An 18,010-nucleotide genomic window follows, 5' to 3' on the forward strand; every position below is an offset into this window, starting at 1 on the left:
CATTCGTCGTAGCTTTCTTACTTGTTTGAACTATTATAATTCACAAAAATATTGTCAAGAATATTTAGTTGCAGGATACCGATTCGAAGTAATAAAAATAAATATATGTCTACCAAAACTTACATTTCTTTGTATATTCGAACGAATCCGTGGCACTTTCTGAGATTCACGCACATCCACAGACAGATCGACGGACGAAATAACACAAAGGCGAACATTATTAAATCAACTCGACTGTGCTGATTCCGACGCGAAACTCAATACGATAGCTCAATTTCTAATGTAAGATAATATTCAGAGCCATTCACCAAATTGTTCCCGGTATTTAGGTAATTTGTGTGATTTGATTTGGCGTTAGAGCTAATCAAAATAAACTGATTTTTTCAACTAGACAGACAACTGTCACAACAATGGTTGCTTCCTTTTTTCGATTTTCATCCCCCGACATGCCGCATTAATTCTTAATTTAGATGAAAAGTGCGACTAATCGGGGAGTGTATAAAAAAATTTAAAATGCTGTACAAATTTTGTTTGGTGTTTAAAGAAGTTCTAAAAAAATTCATCGACAAACAAAGCATGTCTTCTTTTGGGATAGTGCTTAGATTTGAACCATACAATAATAGAATAAATAAGCTGTAATAATGAGGAAATCAAAAGGGTATTGTGCAGTAAAACGACCAAACGAAAGTTTGCTTAGAGGTACCCGAAACCCAAATCCAAATCCAAGTTCACAGTTTGCAGCTCGCAGCTCGCAGATGACATTTGTACACTTATGAATACATAATTGGGATAGGGTATAAAGCAGACTGATGCCATTGTTTGTCTGTTTACTATACGGCGGATGACTCTTTATGTCAGTTCAAACATAAACAACAAATTTATGCTTACGATTGGGTGTGCAATGGGTTCTTATGCGAATGGTAGTCATGTCATAAATGTGAATCAAAACAGCGTTCGGTCTTAAAGGCGAGTCGCTGTTTTCAATTAACTAAAATGCTTGCAGTTGACTTTCAATTGTACTATATTTAAATTATTTGACGCATTGGTGCATTGATGGATTGTCGGGCGGAGCATATGATGCTGATGATGTAAATTTGTGTATGTGTGTGTGTATGTGTATTTATTTGCTCCATCCAGCCAGGATACGCCTCTGTTTTTCGATTTTCAATGAAATGTTATAAATACTGTCCACCAGAGAGGCCGACAGAAACTTCTTAACGATTTCAAGTTGGCACTCATGAGGAGTACGCGGACGCATTGTTGCGTTGTGTGAAAATACAGGCTTAGCAAGCATTTCTATTGTTCGGCGTGACAGTGAGGGGAAATTTAACAATTTAAGAATGCATTTAACATTCCTAAACTAATTCCAAATATGCGACCTCAACTCTCGCATGGGGGATGAAAACGCACAATCGCTTCCCATTGGCCCATTGCATGCGCAACGAGCGACGCAGCCACAATGTGTATGCTCAAGCTACATCGTTCTCTGTCTAACGAACGCGTTTGTCCACATGCATGCGGCAGTGTGAACGAGTCGGACATATTGAAATATAGGCTGCCATGGCAGTCGCTGTAGTGCTAAAGTAAGTTAGCTGTGTATTGTATGCCAGCCCATCGTTATGATGCCGGCGCTCTCATTGGTTGGCTGCGTGTAAAAATGAATAGGCAATATTTTGATGTTTGTTTTGTGCAACGAAGTGTGTAGCCAGTACCAACAGTACAGAGTTATCGTTAATAGGAAAAACTTATTCGAGGGCTATCCAGAAGCCATCTGAGGAGTACTCGTCAGTACTGTTCAGACCTCTTATTTCATTTGACGGAATCGTGTCGAGTGGATATTCATAATAAATTCACTGACGTGGGCTTATATGTCTTTAAATTTACATACATATATTGTGCGGCAGAAACAAAAAATTGGTGTTACATATTCTAAGTGCTTTATCCAAATAAGTTAATGGCTTCTACAAATCGCTAAGACCTAAACCAATGTTGCTGTTTAAATTACTGGCCGATTATTCGATCACAATTCATTGAAAATTACTGCAATATTACCAGTGAAAACCCCAAATCCAAGTCCCGAATCCAAAATTACATTACATTATTGCCACTTCGCGCGACGAAATGGTCAATATTTAAAAGTGCTACTACAAATACAATATGATTCAAGTAAGATTCAACAACCGACAAAAAATGAAAACTGTAACAAAGCGAAAATTGGATATTATTTTGAAACAATTGCATTTTTAATGACAAATTACAATTTTCTGTATATGCAAAGAGTGTGTATGCTGCATATTGGATTTTGATTTATTCTTTGAAGAAAACCTGAAATTGAAAATTAGACTTGTACTGAAAAAGAAGAAAAAAAACTGTTGGCATTATTATTATTTGCGATAAATTTTAATTGGTCAGTGATAAATTGAAATATTTTACACAAGTTTGTAAGTTTTTTTGACAACTCATAAACTCTTTGATTGGCCAATAAATTGTTAAACTATTTATGCTTGATTGTGGCATTGTGATGCCGGATTTTGAAAGTGTGCCGAACACTTAAAATATCCATTTGAAAGCATTGCCACAACTTCCTGTAACTCGAGTGTATCCAGGCTGGAATATGCGGGCTTTATTGTTTGTTGGCGTCGGCGTCTCTATGCTAAAAATCTGTGATTAGACATCTTACCAGTTGCTGCTCTGAGACGTGCTCTATCTGGGGCGTGAGTGCGAGTGCGAATGCGAGTTCGTGTGGATATCGAGTTCCAGAGGGTTGCTTCTCACCACACACCATGCGAGAGTATGTGTGTTGGGGTGAACCGCAACTACCCATCACTCGTCACTCGTCACCCGTTATCCGTCATCCGTAATGCCGTCAAGTGGCTGCCGTTGGGATTCTGGCGTCGCACAACTGAAATCAAGATGCCAGGCATCAGCTCCTGCTCCTCGACGAGAGAGGAGGCGGCGCTGCTAGGAGCCTGTATCTTTTGCAATGTAGCATAAAGGCGTTAGTTACCTCATTCATCTATTCTTTAATGCTACGGCAGGTTACATTTCATGTATCACCTTTGTTGCATTGTCTGCAGATTAGGCAACTTGACAAGAGTTGCAATGTATTGCTTATACTTGATGTACCCTTCAATACATTATGCTAGCTCCGACGGCAGATTTCAATTAACGACATAGCATTTTCTTGAATTGATTTTATATCTTTAATTATATATTTTTGTCATAATCTGTGAAGTTTACAGCTGTCTGCTTAGGTATTAAAGAATACTTTTCTTAACATAAAGCATATTCGATTATAAAAAACTATGCTAAAATATTCAGAAAATATTCCTCTCATTCAAAAATTTGTATTTTAAAATAATTTTAAATTTTTACATTCGCGATGTTAAATTATTTTAATTCCAAGTCATCCCTTTTTTAATTTCTTAATATTCATTTATACATTAATTACTTTTATTGCTGGTTAAAACTTAACAAGAGAGATTATTACCTGTTTATAACATTAAAATACAAAAATATATAATATAATAGAGCTTTGATGTTCGATAAGCAACATTATTTTATTCTTGGTTAACACTTTTGACAATCATGAATTTAGAAGTTAATCTTTCTGTGTACATCACGCGTATTATTAGGAACTCCGACGGCAGTTTTAATTTCCATTAATTGACAAGCAGTACTCGTAGTTTCTAAAATTATAATTGCTCAAAGCAGAATTTCTTTTCAATAATTTATGCATTCTGTGCACCGAGCTTAGCTTGAATATTCATATTAATGCTTGGCTAGATGTCTCGCCCATCGCTTGGCTAGACATGGCCACTTCAGCAGCACTTCCACCATAGCTGTTTCGGTTGAACGCTCTCCAATTCTTCCTCGACGTTGTTTGCATAAGTGCGCCATAGCATTGGAATCCTGCCTAGCAGGTTTCTGCGCAAAGTGATTGCGGTCTCTTCTATTGGCTAACAACGAAGGGTGAGCTTCGCGATCTTTTGGCTTTCCTTCTTATGGTTACGACTTTGCATCGTTTGACATAAATGCGATCAGTTGATGATAGCAGTCATGACAATTCACTGATAGCGAATCATCCTCCATTCTGAATTCTTTTTTGGACAAACACCCCTATCATTGTAGGACCACCTCTGTTAGGCTTCTATTATTTTACCCCCGATGTGCTGCTATATCACATTGTTATCTAAATAGTATCCCTTACTTGGAAAATGCCTACAATTTTCAACAACCCTGATGGTAACTTTACAAAACGATACAATCGCAGGCGAAAAGCAATTAAAATCCCCTTGGTGTGTGCAAATATTTACCTAGTCCCGAACAACAACAATAAAATTTCTCCAGATCGATCGAGGCATGAAACAAAGATAATATTGATCGACTATCACCTTGAAATCTTTTTAAGTGGATAGGTTCTTTTATTCTTACAAATTTAAACAGATTTATTTACTTTCATTGGTTATTTAATATAAACTATTAAAATTCGACAGAAGAACAGAATTTAGAACAGAATACGATTAAAATTGAAAGCAAATATGGAGCATGCAATAAATGTGCTATAATTAAGATATACAATATGAATTTACGGAATATGCAAATATAGTTAGTATTAAATTCAAATTACTATTCACTTCGAATTGTTTGCTTGACTTTGTCGGTAGTTCAATAATTTTTTTAAAGCGCAATATTAAACAACTTTTAAGAAACTTGTTTACTTTGCATAGCTGTGTTCGTTAACCCAAAAGAAACAATAAAATTTGTACATTTCTGTGTCAAGTGGCTAACAAATATTTGATGCGTTTGTATTTATAGATTGGTTCAAATTGATAGTGAACGTGAACGGTGAAAATTTCTTCGTATGTCAGCGTCAAACATAATAGATCCAACATTTAACGAACGACGATGCTTTCGGGCGCTACCTGACGACGAGGCCAACAATTTGGGTAATGAAGAAGATTTGGTTATGAGTTTATCTCAAAAGGATATTCTTATACCATCGACAGCCTCCCAGCAGCACCAGTTGGAACCTCTTGTCAAACATAATCCAAACGAGGCATCGGCACAACACACGGTTTCTGCCGCAGCCGCTGCAGCGGTTGCACATCATCATCACAGTCTATCCAGCATTCAGCATCTCCAGAATCTGCACAGCCAGCACCAGAGCACTCTTTTCAACAATAGCCATTCGACTCCGTTTAGCGTCACCGATATCCTAAGTCCAATCGAGGAATCTTATCGCAAGCTGGAAATTAACGGTAACCCTCCGTCGCCGTTTCGGTAAGTTCTAATTAATTTTTGCAATTGAGTTCGCAGCAACACAACTTAAGGTTGATATATTCCTCATAGAGATGCAACTTACAAAAAAAAAAACGTAGTAACTAATAAAGGGTTGATATGTTTTATATACACAAATAACTCTTCATCTGATTTAATTATTAATGATATTAAAAATACCATCGTCGATTTTAATAAAGTTAAAGAAAACAATCGTGGATTATAACGGAAAACAGCAATAACTAAAATGGAACAATAGGATCTTTTTCGATGGTTACTTTAAAATTTAAATTAATTATTATAAATAATCAGTAAAGTTTTAAGCACTAGAATTTCTATTTAGTAATTAGGGCTAAGAATTCCATTTTTAATCCGCATCGGTAAACAAACGCCAATCGTTAGACTTTTATCGTCTCATTACTTTTCAAATTAACTTCTCAAGCAATAAACGACAGATTTTGTAAGCTCTAAGTTGAAGCAAGAAATAGGGGCGAAATTGCTTAAGCTCGATTATACAATTTGATAATAAAATGTATGTTTTAACCAGAGGTTTCGTGGTTTTACATAAATTTACATTGAAAAGGGTCGAATTTCCACCCCGTCGCTTGTTGCCTGCTTTTTGATACCGTTAGCGCTCCGACGCTTTGCATCGCGATATACAAAATGGTTTCGTGAATAATTTTCAAGTACAGTAGAGGCTCACGATTTAGAACTCTCACACATCAGAGCTTGAGGTGAATTATAATTTGAGTGCATTAAGTACTTGAGAAGGCTTCATGTTTGAATTTTTTTAAACACAATGCTGAGAATTCGCAACATATTTTCTAGATTGCTAACATGTTGTAGTAATTTTAAAATTTATAAAAAATTTACTCCAAGTTTATTAGAAGAACTTTCCCTTAATATTATGTTATTTTGGCCGGAGATTTAACAAAAACTCTTATCCAAAAAAAATTATTAAACGTCTAAAAATATCAGAAAAAAAATATCATACCGATATTTAAATAAAAGAATTTAAATTTTCCCTTTACTAAAGTTAGGAGAGCTTACAAACTTGGGCTAACCTTTTAGCAAAATCGTGTATTTATAGTTAGTTTGAGTTTGCTTTTTATTTTGTACGGAAAACTTTATCTGTTAACAGGCATATAAAACAACAAAGTTTCGAGTTTTACCTCGTTTGCGGTAGGCTTCGAGCTTAACATAAAACTGGCTTTGTTAGAAACCTCGCAAATTAAATTCTTGCTTTCAATGGCGTTTTATTTCTTTAGAATTTGCATTCTGTTGCAATATTGTTTGTCCCTGAAAAGCTCTAGAGCGTTAAGTATACTCATTATAATTATAATGAGCGAATTGTATGCTGTGACCTGTTAGATCTACCAAGCCCCCTCTTTGTGGGCCATAGGTCCGCCAACTCCTTCCATATTCTGCTCTGCTTATTGGACAGATTTTCCTAGAAATCTGCTCTGATGATGCCTCTGCAAATTCGCATGGCTGGCTTTTTTAGCTCAGAGACTCGTTAGTCTACTAAGCTCTGCTATTAATATATCAATATATACACAAGTATATAGCTATTGGAATAATATGTTAAAAATGTTTCCAAATACAGCTTCCAGTAGCTGGTTCCTTTGATGCACCATTACTCTCTCTCTCTATTCCAGGAAAATGTATGTAGATGTTCCTCTTCAGTTGCCCTCCCACTCATTTGTGTTTTCCTGTCTCTGCTGTCCATCAACGTGCCGACATGACGGCTCCTTCTTCGTTCGTTCGTTGCAGCCACCCACTTGCCACTTGACGAACAGAGTTTGTGGCAAGAACTCTTCCTTCATCTTTGGGCGTGGCTGCTTCAACACTTGTATTTCAAATAAATGTCCGCTTCATACTTTCGTCAGAAATCAGTGCTCGCTTAAAATAGAACAGGGTCCGACGTCAATTGTCTCAGTCGACCATTAGCGAATGCAATGCGTCCCAGATGAGATGACTTTAGGCTCTCTTTATAAAAGCTATAAAGTATTGCAGTTTTAGAAAATTCATTTCTGGATTTGGAATTTTTCTTGCTAGTCGGAAAATCAAAATCTGCTAACCTTTTTCTGTTATTTTTTTTTTCTGTTTTCTGAATTATATGCGAATTATGGATATATATTAGAATAGTTAATGAAGGAAATTGCATTTAAAAAAAAGTAATTATATACTTTCTTAGGATAAAAAGTGTTTTAAATCAAAAAACTTATAACTTTCTCGTAATATACAATAAGTAACATACAATTTTTAGTGGCTTGCAATCAGTGTTATTAAATTTTGAAGAATGACTGAATAATGAATGTATAAAACAATTTTATATATCCTAAAATTCATTTTTGGTTGAACACACATAGATGAAACTTCTTTTCAGAAATAAACAAAAACAAAAAATTTTGTTTTAAAAAGTGTCGCGGTTTTTAGTGGGTTTTTTAATAGTTCTATACATTGAATTCTAATTCTTTCAAAAAGAAACCACCACCCTCCTATGAATGGTAGTTACATAGAGAGCATAAAGGCCAATACAATCTCTTTGAGGTCATAGCGACTTTGTAACTACTTTGGGTTCATTCATAGCCGTCGCAATGAATGCGCGACTTGGTTTTGTGAATGCACTTGGGTTTTTGCTATTCAAAGTTGACCACCCCAAACAAATTATTCTCTTTGAGCTAATCTCTGACCGGCCTAAGATAATCCTTCGACTCAATTACTTTTCACTTACTCAACGTGTTATGTTTGATTTACTGCAAGAGAAGTCAAATGCGTGTTTGACTTTTGAGACTCTTTAGATGATTGAGAAGTCGAGGCGATAAAAATGAGAATAGCTTTGACCTCTTTGTATTCATGATTCGTATGTGTATTTAGAAAATATTAATTTGAATAATTTAAATTGAAACTAGACAAAACTTTTTGTTACTCTAAATATTTTCAGATCAAATTCTAGTGGCAGTAGTATTAATTCACCCGGAACAATAAGTACTTCAACAATGGCGAATCCCTACGCTATGGGCTCGTTATATCACAGTCCGGGAGTGCAAAGCTATTGTGGTCCAACCGATAACTTATCACTTGCGGGTCACTACACAGACATGAGAGGTTCAGCATCTTGGTATGGATCCACAGCAAATGATCCCAGATTTGCAAGTAAGTAACAAAAAAAACTGCAAAATAATTAAAGTCAGACAACACATAGTATATTTCTTATTAAATGCCATAACTTGGACGACAACTTCTTAGAGTCTACGAAATCTATTAAATAACAAGTTTATAAAAAACAAACAAATATGCTTGATTAGAATCTTGTATCTCACTCCCCAATCCCATTTGGATTTAAAGATACACATGCTGCAATGTCGAGCTACTGTCTTCCTCGGCTGTTGATTTTCACGTTTGATATTACGAATAGATGTTTGTCTGCCTTCTGTATTCACGATGACATACAAAACGAGTCCGAATGCAGCAGAGGGGTCTGAACGACTTGCAGTTATCCTGTATTTATATCTGAAATAATTTTATTTCGATTAAAGTTAAGCTCTTTGAAGTTTATCAAATATCAAAACAATTAAATAGTAATTTAATAAGATTTAACTATTTTAAATTATCGCAAGTCATCTATATCTCACCTTGATCGATTTTCAATAAGAGTTTAACTTATTTCATAGTGAGGAGTATTTCAGTACCGCATCCTTAATCCTTTCCCGATATATTGATTTTGAATAAGTTCATATTCACGTTAGCCATGCGATGTTATTACAGGGTACTACGTAGAAATCTGTATGGCGTGGACATATATGGTACAGAAACGTCATAAATGTACAAAATGTAAAAATTAATAATCATCTTTTCATTTCTAAAATAAACAATGACAACAAAATAATGTGAAATCAATTATTCTCACGCATACCTTTTTTATTTTTAAGAAAAATACAGCATTAAACAGGCTATGAAAAAAAAGAGTGTACATTGATTGCGTGACTCAGCAATAATTGTCATTTATGAATATCTTTACTTAAAAGTAAAGCAAACAGTTTCAAGTACTTAGCATGAACTGTAGTTTTCTGTTTGTGTGTCTCGTCGATGAAGTTACGACTGTATGCATGCATGCATATGTCCATCTGTGTGTGAGTGTGTGTGTGTGAGTGTCGACAACAATTTCCTAAATATACACACATTAACATACTCTTATTTATGATCTTCGCGAGAGTTACGAACTAGAAGATGCCATGTAAAGTGCGTAAATATCATTCATATTCATATGCTCCCCTATGCACAAGTGCCATCTACTGCTATTGTGCATTTTAATTGATAAATGCAAATCAACTTACAGATACCCTGTAAAGTGTGAGACAATAAAAAACAGATAAATTATAATGTAGAAATTTACATATCAACATTAAATATATTCAAAAATTATCGGAACTGATTCAAGCTTTCACTATATTTGCAATTTAAAATTGTTTTTGAATTGAATTGAATTTTTTTTTATTATTATCATAAATTTTCAAATTTAAATTTATTGAAATTAAATTGTCATTGTATTTGAAAAACTTAAAAGCAATTTTATTATAATTATTTTCACAAAATTTGAATATTTTTGCGAAGTTAACATAAATTCTTTATTTCTTTGAATATGAATTTTCTGAATTTAGTTGTTTATTATAATTATTAACTTTCAGATTTTTTTTTATTATTTTGATAATATGTGACCTTTCTACTTACTTTTTGAATTGAAGTCAACTGAATTAATTAAATTATACATTTGGTTTTTTTGAAATTCGTGAATATTCACAGACATGTAACTTGCCAAACTTTTGCTTTCAGTATCTCGTCTTATGAGTACCTCAGCGAGTGGTTCGATGGGTCACATGGGCAACATGAGTGGCTTGGCTGCATGCAGTGTAAGTGATGCGAAACCTCTACAATTCCCGTTGGCGCAAAGACGAAAGCGAAGAGTTCTCTTCACACAAGCTCAGGTTAGTAGAGCATATCCTCCATCAAGTGCTTTTTTATTGAATTACTTTTTTTGCATATTAATAAAAAGTAATTGCGAACTTGGTTTTTTCATAAGATTCAAGATTTATGTACTCACACATATGCTACATCTTGAATCTTATGAAAGAACCAAGTTCGCAATGCCTTTAAATTTAATGAACATTATTATGAATTTATTGTGGATATGCAAGAAAGCTCATTCAGTACGCAAATGATTTCAAATAAAACACAATACAAATATCAGAGCTAAAAAAAATCAAAAAAATGAAACATCTCCAAAATTGTTAACTGTAACAGGGTATAAATAAACAATACAAATCGAGTTTGGCAGTTTGCGATATTCGTTTACTCGTAAAATATGGTGGGCATTTTCATCTTGACGGTTTCGTCAACCGTTCAAATTGTCGCATTTGGGGTTCAGAACCGCAAATGATTGTTGAAAAATCAAATTCATCCACTGAATGTGATTGTGTTTGCTGCTGAGTTTGCGGTGGAAGGGCGGGGGGGAACTTCATCGAACTATTCTTATTCAAAAACTGGCGACTGGTCTGGCGGTAATTCAATTAAGTGCTGCACAAGTCATTTCCTGGTCGTGCATATTCTCGGATGTTATAAAGAATTGGACCCCCGGGATTGTGCGATTTAATGCCTCCGGATTTTTCAAGTCCAAGACTTGCGCCAACCGACGGCCACTTGAATGTTATTTGCATAGAGGGCATACGAACATAGTACATCCCTTTATATGTCTGTTTAAGTGGCTTTCCAGGGTACCTTTAAGTCAATATTGTTTGCCTTAAAACTTCTTACATAGGTGACATTGTATTAGACCTTTCCCCAGAAACTATGATACGCAGTTTTCTTTGTATCGCTGAAGCTTGGATCAAAGTTTTTGGGTTAAAATCACACTGAAGAAGCCTACCTATTAAATGATTTCAAATATGTGATGACACTGTCATTATCATTTCAACTGATCAATGTAAATTGTATAGGAACTGATTTTCTTACAAAATGTAATTCAACAATTACGTATACGCCTATTTCAACTGTCTAAATATAATCGAAATGGGCAAATAAGAGTGTAAGCTGATTGAATACAATTTCATAATAAAGTATCACATTAGATTAAAAATAAATGATTTATATATTTTAAGAGTGAGTTATAATATGCAAGAACATTAAAGCTAGTTAAATATAAAATCTTGCATGCAACATTTTCTGTTAGAAATGCCGCCGCAAAAATCAAATTTGTACATTGTTTTAATGCCATCGAATCGATCAAAATAAATCCAATATAATTATTAGTATTATATTAATCCATCTTTGGTAAAGATGTTCCTTTCTTTGGTTGCTTCTTTTTTAGTCAAAAATTATTTCTCTTAGAAAAAACACATAAATAATCAGAGGATATTGGACGACGGGCAATAGCTGCTTGAAAGTGTTTTGCTCTGCTTCAGTCTTCATTTTAGAAGAAGAATTATCAAGTTAGGCATAGAACAATGACGTTTTGTATATTGTCAATTGATATTAATACGATAAGAAAGGATACAAAAAAAAAGCATTTAGATATTTCTTTCAATTCTTGTAAAAATATTGTGACTGCGAATAATATTTTACCGTAATTTACGCCTAATCGCAGTGTATCTGCATTTCGGACAGTCTCGTTCTGCTCTTGCGCCCCTTCATGAAACAGTTGGCAATCCTGTCCATAAGATACTTTGTTTTAACCATCGCCTTAATGTACATAAATACATATGCATGTGCAAATAAATACGTACATACATACATACATACGCACAAACTGGCTTGTACATAAAGATGTGAGGACATGTACGTGTGCGTGTATACTACAAACATACTTACATACATACGTATGTATATCCAACGGTAGTGTTTGTCGAACGGCATACGCAAACACACATTTGTACAATGTAAATATACTCTCAAAAAAGGTATTTTTATTTGTTAAAGTCTTGGGCCTTTAAGTGTATTGTAAATATCAAATTCGTTTTTCATTATAGCGGTTTAAATATTTGAATTGAATTTTGCTGAAATTTCGTTCATATCTTTATGTATTGCAGTATGTATTTCTGTATGTACACAAATAACTTTATCACCCTGAGCGGGGAGTTTCACGATTCTGTGACGATTTGAGTAACGTTTTGAAGTGGACATTTTTGACCTCATCATTTTTTTGGGGAATTGTTTCTTCAGCAATTTCTATATGCTACAGAAGTTTAACAGTTGCAACTGTTGTTTGCACTTTTGGCACAACAGTTATGTAAATCTTCAGATTCTGTTTGCCGTTAGAATTTTAAGATTACATTGCCGTTGGCATGTTAATTTTGTGTTATAGGCTGTTCGTGTATCATATTGCAAATAATCTCAATTGTATCACGAAATACACAATAATTATGATAAATGTGTTAAAGCAAATTAATCTCTAAATATATTTAAGGTTAACTACGATTCCTTAGTATATTAAAATTTATCTAACAGTTCAAATCTTTCGGAGAATTGTTTCTTGAACAATTTCTATAGTCTGTAGAGGCTTAACAGTTGCTATTGTTGTTTGCACTGTTAACAAAACATCTATGTAAGATTACATTGGAATGTTAACATTATGGAGAGACTGTATCATATTGCAAATAACCTTTCACTTAACTGCAACACTAAATAAACAATTATTATGATAAATGTGCAATACCAAATTAATCTCTGATTATATTTGCGGTCTATTCAAATTTATCTGACAGTTAAAACGATGCTTACAATTCGAAAGGGCACACAAGTGCCGTTTATGTATTTATCACAAGAATTCGAGCTGCTTATTGCAGCTTATTATCATTTTTTCATGCCTGACTGCCAGCAGAGACTGAGGGGCGAAGTTATCTGATTTCACACAACATATATTTAAATTCCGAACCACAATGCTAGCCAAAGGGTAGAGGCAGAATGCTTTAACGTAATCACATGTATTGAGCCAACATTGATGTAAAGCTTAAACACCACTCGAACTTGACAGTACAGTGGGATCATAAAAATATGTACATTAATTAGGTGTCAAACAAAGTATTGTTTGATCTACGGTTGAACGCTATAATTTATTCAATTTAATTACTTGGATTTGTTCGTGAAATGCTAGGCAACTGTCTACACATTTAGAACTGCGATTTAAAATAAAAATATTATTCATTCTACTTCACATTCGAATAGAAAAAGAATGTACATATTTATATCTTGGCATTATCTGCCTGCGTCAATCATCTGAGCTCCAAATTCGGTAAACAGGTTTTCAGAACAGACAATACTTCGATAATATTTATTTTCGACACCTTTCACCTTCCTTCTACGATTCAAAAATGTGCATTGACAGCCAGACACTTCTTTCTCGTTTTGGCTGTCGACACTGCTCAACATGAAAAGTAAATAAGTTTTTGGGATGCTGCTGAAGCTTCAATTAAAAGTTACTCATCAAAATCTCGGTATTCTGTCGATCGTTGTTGCTGTGGGTTCATTATAAAAACTGTGCCAGGATATCACAATATGTACTTACTTTGACTTTTTGAAAACAATACAAGCTCCGTGATTCCATAAAAATCATCCCTGTTGAGGGCGATGAGTCGAGGCTTGAGTGGGTAAAATTTTATGCATGATGAACACAATATTTCTGCTGAAATTAAAAAAGTAAATTTAATATGTTTTTTAAATATCAACCACATTTACTTACTTATATTTTGTTGTTTACCCTCTATGTAGCAATAAAAATGTCTCTTACTTTGAAAAAGAATTAAAAATTAAATAAAAAACTAAAAACCAAACTGAAATATAGAAAAAACCATTTTATAGCATAACGAAATAAATATAATATAAGAACAGAGCAATAAATAAATATGTAATATTATCAACTATTATTTCTTTAAGGTATACGAGCTTGAGAGAAGATTCAAGCAGCAACGATATTTATCGGCCCCAGAACGTGAACATTTAGCCAGCCTTATACATTTGACGCCCACACAAGTAAGAAAACAAACCACATTTAACTCTTTCGATTACGTACCTTGTAAATATTATTTCCAATAAAATAAATAAATACAGCTGTAATGAATTAATTGAAAAAGACAGATGGAAGGATAATGCATTTATCTAATTCCGGGATAGCACCAAATAAAGATGTCTTCTACTGTTTGCGATTTAGAATAGACAATAAAGTATCTAGCCCAAGAATTTACGCATTGTGTGTGCTTTAAGAATTTGGGTATCTTGAGAGTGATGTTTGCTTTAGTAAGTGGTAAAGAGGATGGGGAAGGCGTGGGGATGACAATAACTTACACTTTAAACACAATATAATTGTCATTAGGTTAAGCAATTACTGTGCTGACAAACAGCTACAGGGGTGTGACGTGTTATAACAATAAAAATATTTGAATTGTGTATTGTCACCCTCGACGAGTTTTATTATCTGAACATTTTATACAAAAGCCTACCCGCCTAAACGGGAGTGGTGATTACCTTAGAATAATGCACATCCAGAGTGAGTGTGTGTGTGTGTGTGATGCCTGATGTGTGTAAGTGTGGAGAACAGTGGCTTGTTTTTGAAAGATAAAAACGCATTAATGAACAATGCGAAAAAATAATATATTTAAACTCACCCCAAGAATGTGTATTGAATTGAAATATGGTCATTGTTTGATCATGCTCATCTATAAAAGGGTCCTGCCATTGTGTTCCTTGCTCCATACATAAGTGTTTCTCTCGTAGTAGTCGGTAGTAGAGTAATCTAACTTATCAAGCGGAATACACATCCCTTTTCTGTAAGTACTTTCTACCTACTTAGTGTTATTCTCTACATCACATTGGCTGCTTGCTCGACTCACTGCCCCATAATAAAACGGAAAACCACAGAAAAGAACTTCTCTATTTTTTGCGCTATACCACATTTAATTGTATTTATAAAATACACTCCCAATTGTTGTCTATATTTTGTATTGATTGGACAGCATGTCGTGCGATTTCGCGGTTCACTAACACGCCTATTAGTTCCCTGTCAGTGCTCAATCATTGATAACAATTCTCAGCTAGTGATAAAAGCGTGCAAAGCCATATACAATGTGTAATGATTCTATAAAAGATAATTCCATTACATTTTACCGAACAGTTCCATTGTGATATGACGGCATCTCTGTATAGGTATTTTTGAGCAATTTTATAAGAGATAGATATTACAAATAAAACTAGTTATTTAACTACATATGTATATGTGAAGATAGAATATTTATTATATTATTATTTTAATTATAATACACCTGAAAATAAAATTATTTAATGATTGCAAATAAATCTAAGCAATTAAGAAATAAGAAAAATGAAATTGCTTTGAGCTTGGCTTAAATTATTATTTTTATTATTATTTAACATAAACTAGAAATAATATAGAAAAGAAAGAAGAGTTTATTTTTACATATATAAAGTTTTTTATTGATAGCAAAATAGTTAACATTAAAAGAAGAAGAATTAAAATACATAACATGTTTGAGGTTAGATTAAATTATTGATTTACAATCCAAGACACAAAGAAAATAAATTAATAATTAAGACAAAAATTACAAAACAAAAAATTGTTTGGGTTAATTTAAATTGTAAAATAAAAAAGTATGAAATCGACTGTCCCGCGTGTGCTCGACTGTCAGATACCAGCTACCCCTTTCTTAATAAAACCATACTCTATAAATATATTAAAAATATACCACAAACATAAACTGAAGGCTATATTTGATATATTATTGATATTGGACTAACTTGAAGTAGTATTAAAATTATGTATTCAAAATAAAATCCACCTTATTAAATATTTCTTATTTTCAGGTGAAAATTTGGTTTCAAAACCATCGATACAAATGCAAGCGGCAAGCAAAGGAAAAGGCTATGGCTGAGCAGAATCAGCACAATCAGGTAAATTAAATAAATTTTATACTATACTATTGCTACCCCATTTGAGAGAACGAGTTTTCGGTTCAACTAGCATTAAATCAAATAAATAATTAAGCCACTTGACTTTTATTGAATTTGCGTCTTGCGTTTATTTAATTCCCTTTTGCAGTCAGCAAGTTCGCCGAGACGTGTCGCGGTCCCAGTTTTGGTGAAGGATGGCAAACCGTGCTCTGGAGCCAGCAGTGCAGCACAACCCCAATCACACACAAACAGCTCGAATAATTCAGGCAACAACAGCAATAACAGCAATGGAAATGCGAACGGCGGCAACGGAACAACGGCAACTAGCGCCAATGTGCCGGGTGGCCTCAATCTCATTCCGGGAGATGCACCTAACTCACACTCACCTGATACATCGTCGTCGCTGATAGCCAGCTATGGTGGGACAGTTGGAGGTACCAATGCATCGATGTTACAGCAACCCTGCAATAATGCTCTTATGTCCAATAGTTTAGCTATGGCATATAGAAACCAAAACAATTTCATTTCGAATGGTCATCAGCAACAATGTGGAGGCTATTTGCCATTGCAAGGTCGAGCATGGTAAATGTATCATATATATAGTATATATATATATATATATGTATGTAGTATGTAGTATATCATTTATACAAACATATTTTTTCGGTTACGTTGAAGTGTACTCAATTCAGTTATGTGTGTGTATATCAGCCGATATATAGAACATACTTCTTATGTAAGACAATTTTAAAAATAGATGCAGCGATACTTGATTTCGATTTCATTAAATGAAATGATTGCTTTATATAATAGCAATAATAAATAAGTTCTTAAAAATATATATACAGGCAGGTCTCACAAAACCTCAAAAAAAAATAAAAATAAAACAAAAACCGAAAAACAAAACGTATATATAATAAGTGTATATATTTATAGATCAATGTATTATACAATAAACTGAAAACTTAAATGTGTTCACAAGTTTCCTACATTTTTCAGTTATCCCCAAGGGAGGTGGGTTTTTCCTTCGATTTGGTATCCTTAAAGTTTTAATAATTATTAAAAACTTTACGAGGATGGATAGGATATCCCATCTTATTAATGCTCTAATCAAAATTTATCAATGAGATATCAATTCAACGTATGCTTCGTGTTGATAATATCGATCTCAATGAAAAATATTAATTGTATTGTTCAATATTTAAATATCATTTATGTAGATTTGGAAATAAACGTCAGACTTTATAGATTTAAATTTATATATTTATATATGTTATTTGATAAATTACAAATATTGATGAACAGTCAGATAATAGGATTATAAAAATTGCTTCTTCAAATCTTAAAAATTTAATAGCTTACTTAAAAAACACATGTTTTTTTTGCCACAACAATGCGGAATCCCCATAAAAAATTATTTAAGCTCGACCATGCACAGAGGTCAGCAAAAAGCTGCTCCAATGAACACACCAGCGATTTAAAGCAACGGCGTCGACTGCTTCCGACGGCAGTTGACAACGGTCAACAACAGCAGTCAATTGCAGTGTCAATGAAAGACCGTTAATCCTCAACGTTATCGGGGTGGGTCGTCCTCATGGTGGCTTGAATTCATATTAAAGAGATGCCACCTGAAATTAAACTAGGCAAACACCAAAGAGCAAATGCGAAAGGCTACCAGGTCCATCATTATGCATTCTAATAAATAAATGTGTATATATGTATTCACATATATAAACATTTACAGACATATGCATATACCATATGTGAGCACTTG

The 18,010-nt window shown here is 33.8% G+C and overlaps 1 protein-coding gene and 1 long non-coding RNA gene across 3 annotated transcripts; one reads left to right on the forward strand and one right to left on the reverse strand.

Moving 5' to 3' along the window:
* The first annotated feature begins 1,777 nt into the window (after positions 1-1,777).
* Positions 1,778-17,200, forward strand: LOC132786000 (homeobox protein Nkx-2.1). The gene is made up of 7 exons (XM_060792361.1): positions 1,778-2,166; positions 4,819-5,283; positions 8,228-8,439; positions 10,117-10,268; positions 14,209-14,304; positions 16,150-16,236; positions 16,385-17,200. Exons 2-7 carry the CDS (start codon positions 4,865-4,867, stop codon positions 16,820-16,822), a joined length of 1,404 nt encoding a protein of 467 aa, XP_060648344.1. The 5' UTR covers positions 1,778-2,166; positions 4,819-4,864; the 3' UTR covers positions 16,823-17,200.
* LOC132786001 (uncharacterized) lies at positions 8,468-9,702 on the reverse strand. Of its 2 annotated transcripts, XR_009632388.1 has the most exons (3): positions 9,476-9,702; positions 8,919-9,145; positions 8,468-8,796 (listed from the first exon to the last, which is right to left on the reverse strand). It is a non-coding gene; the product is annotated as an uncharacterized LOC132786001 (long non-coding RNA). The 2 variants fall into 2 exon arrangements; XR_009632387.1 differs by having other exon boundaries at positions 8,919-9,702.
* Positions 17,201-18,010: the final 810 nt, after the last annotated feature.

Source organism: Drosophila nasuta, chromosome 2R (assembly GCF_023558535.2).
Source record: "Drosophila nasuta strain 15112-1781.00 chromosome 2R, ASM2355853v1, whole genome shotgun sequence".
Lineage (NCBI taxonomy): Eukaryota > Metazoa > Arthropoda > Insecta > Diptera > Drosophilidae > Drosophila > Drosophila nasuta.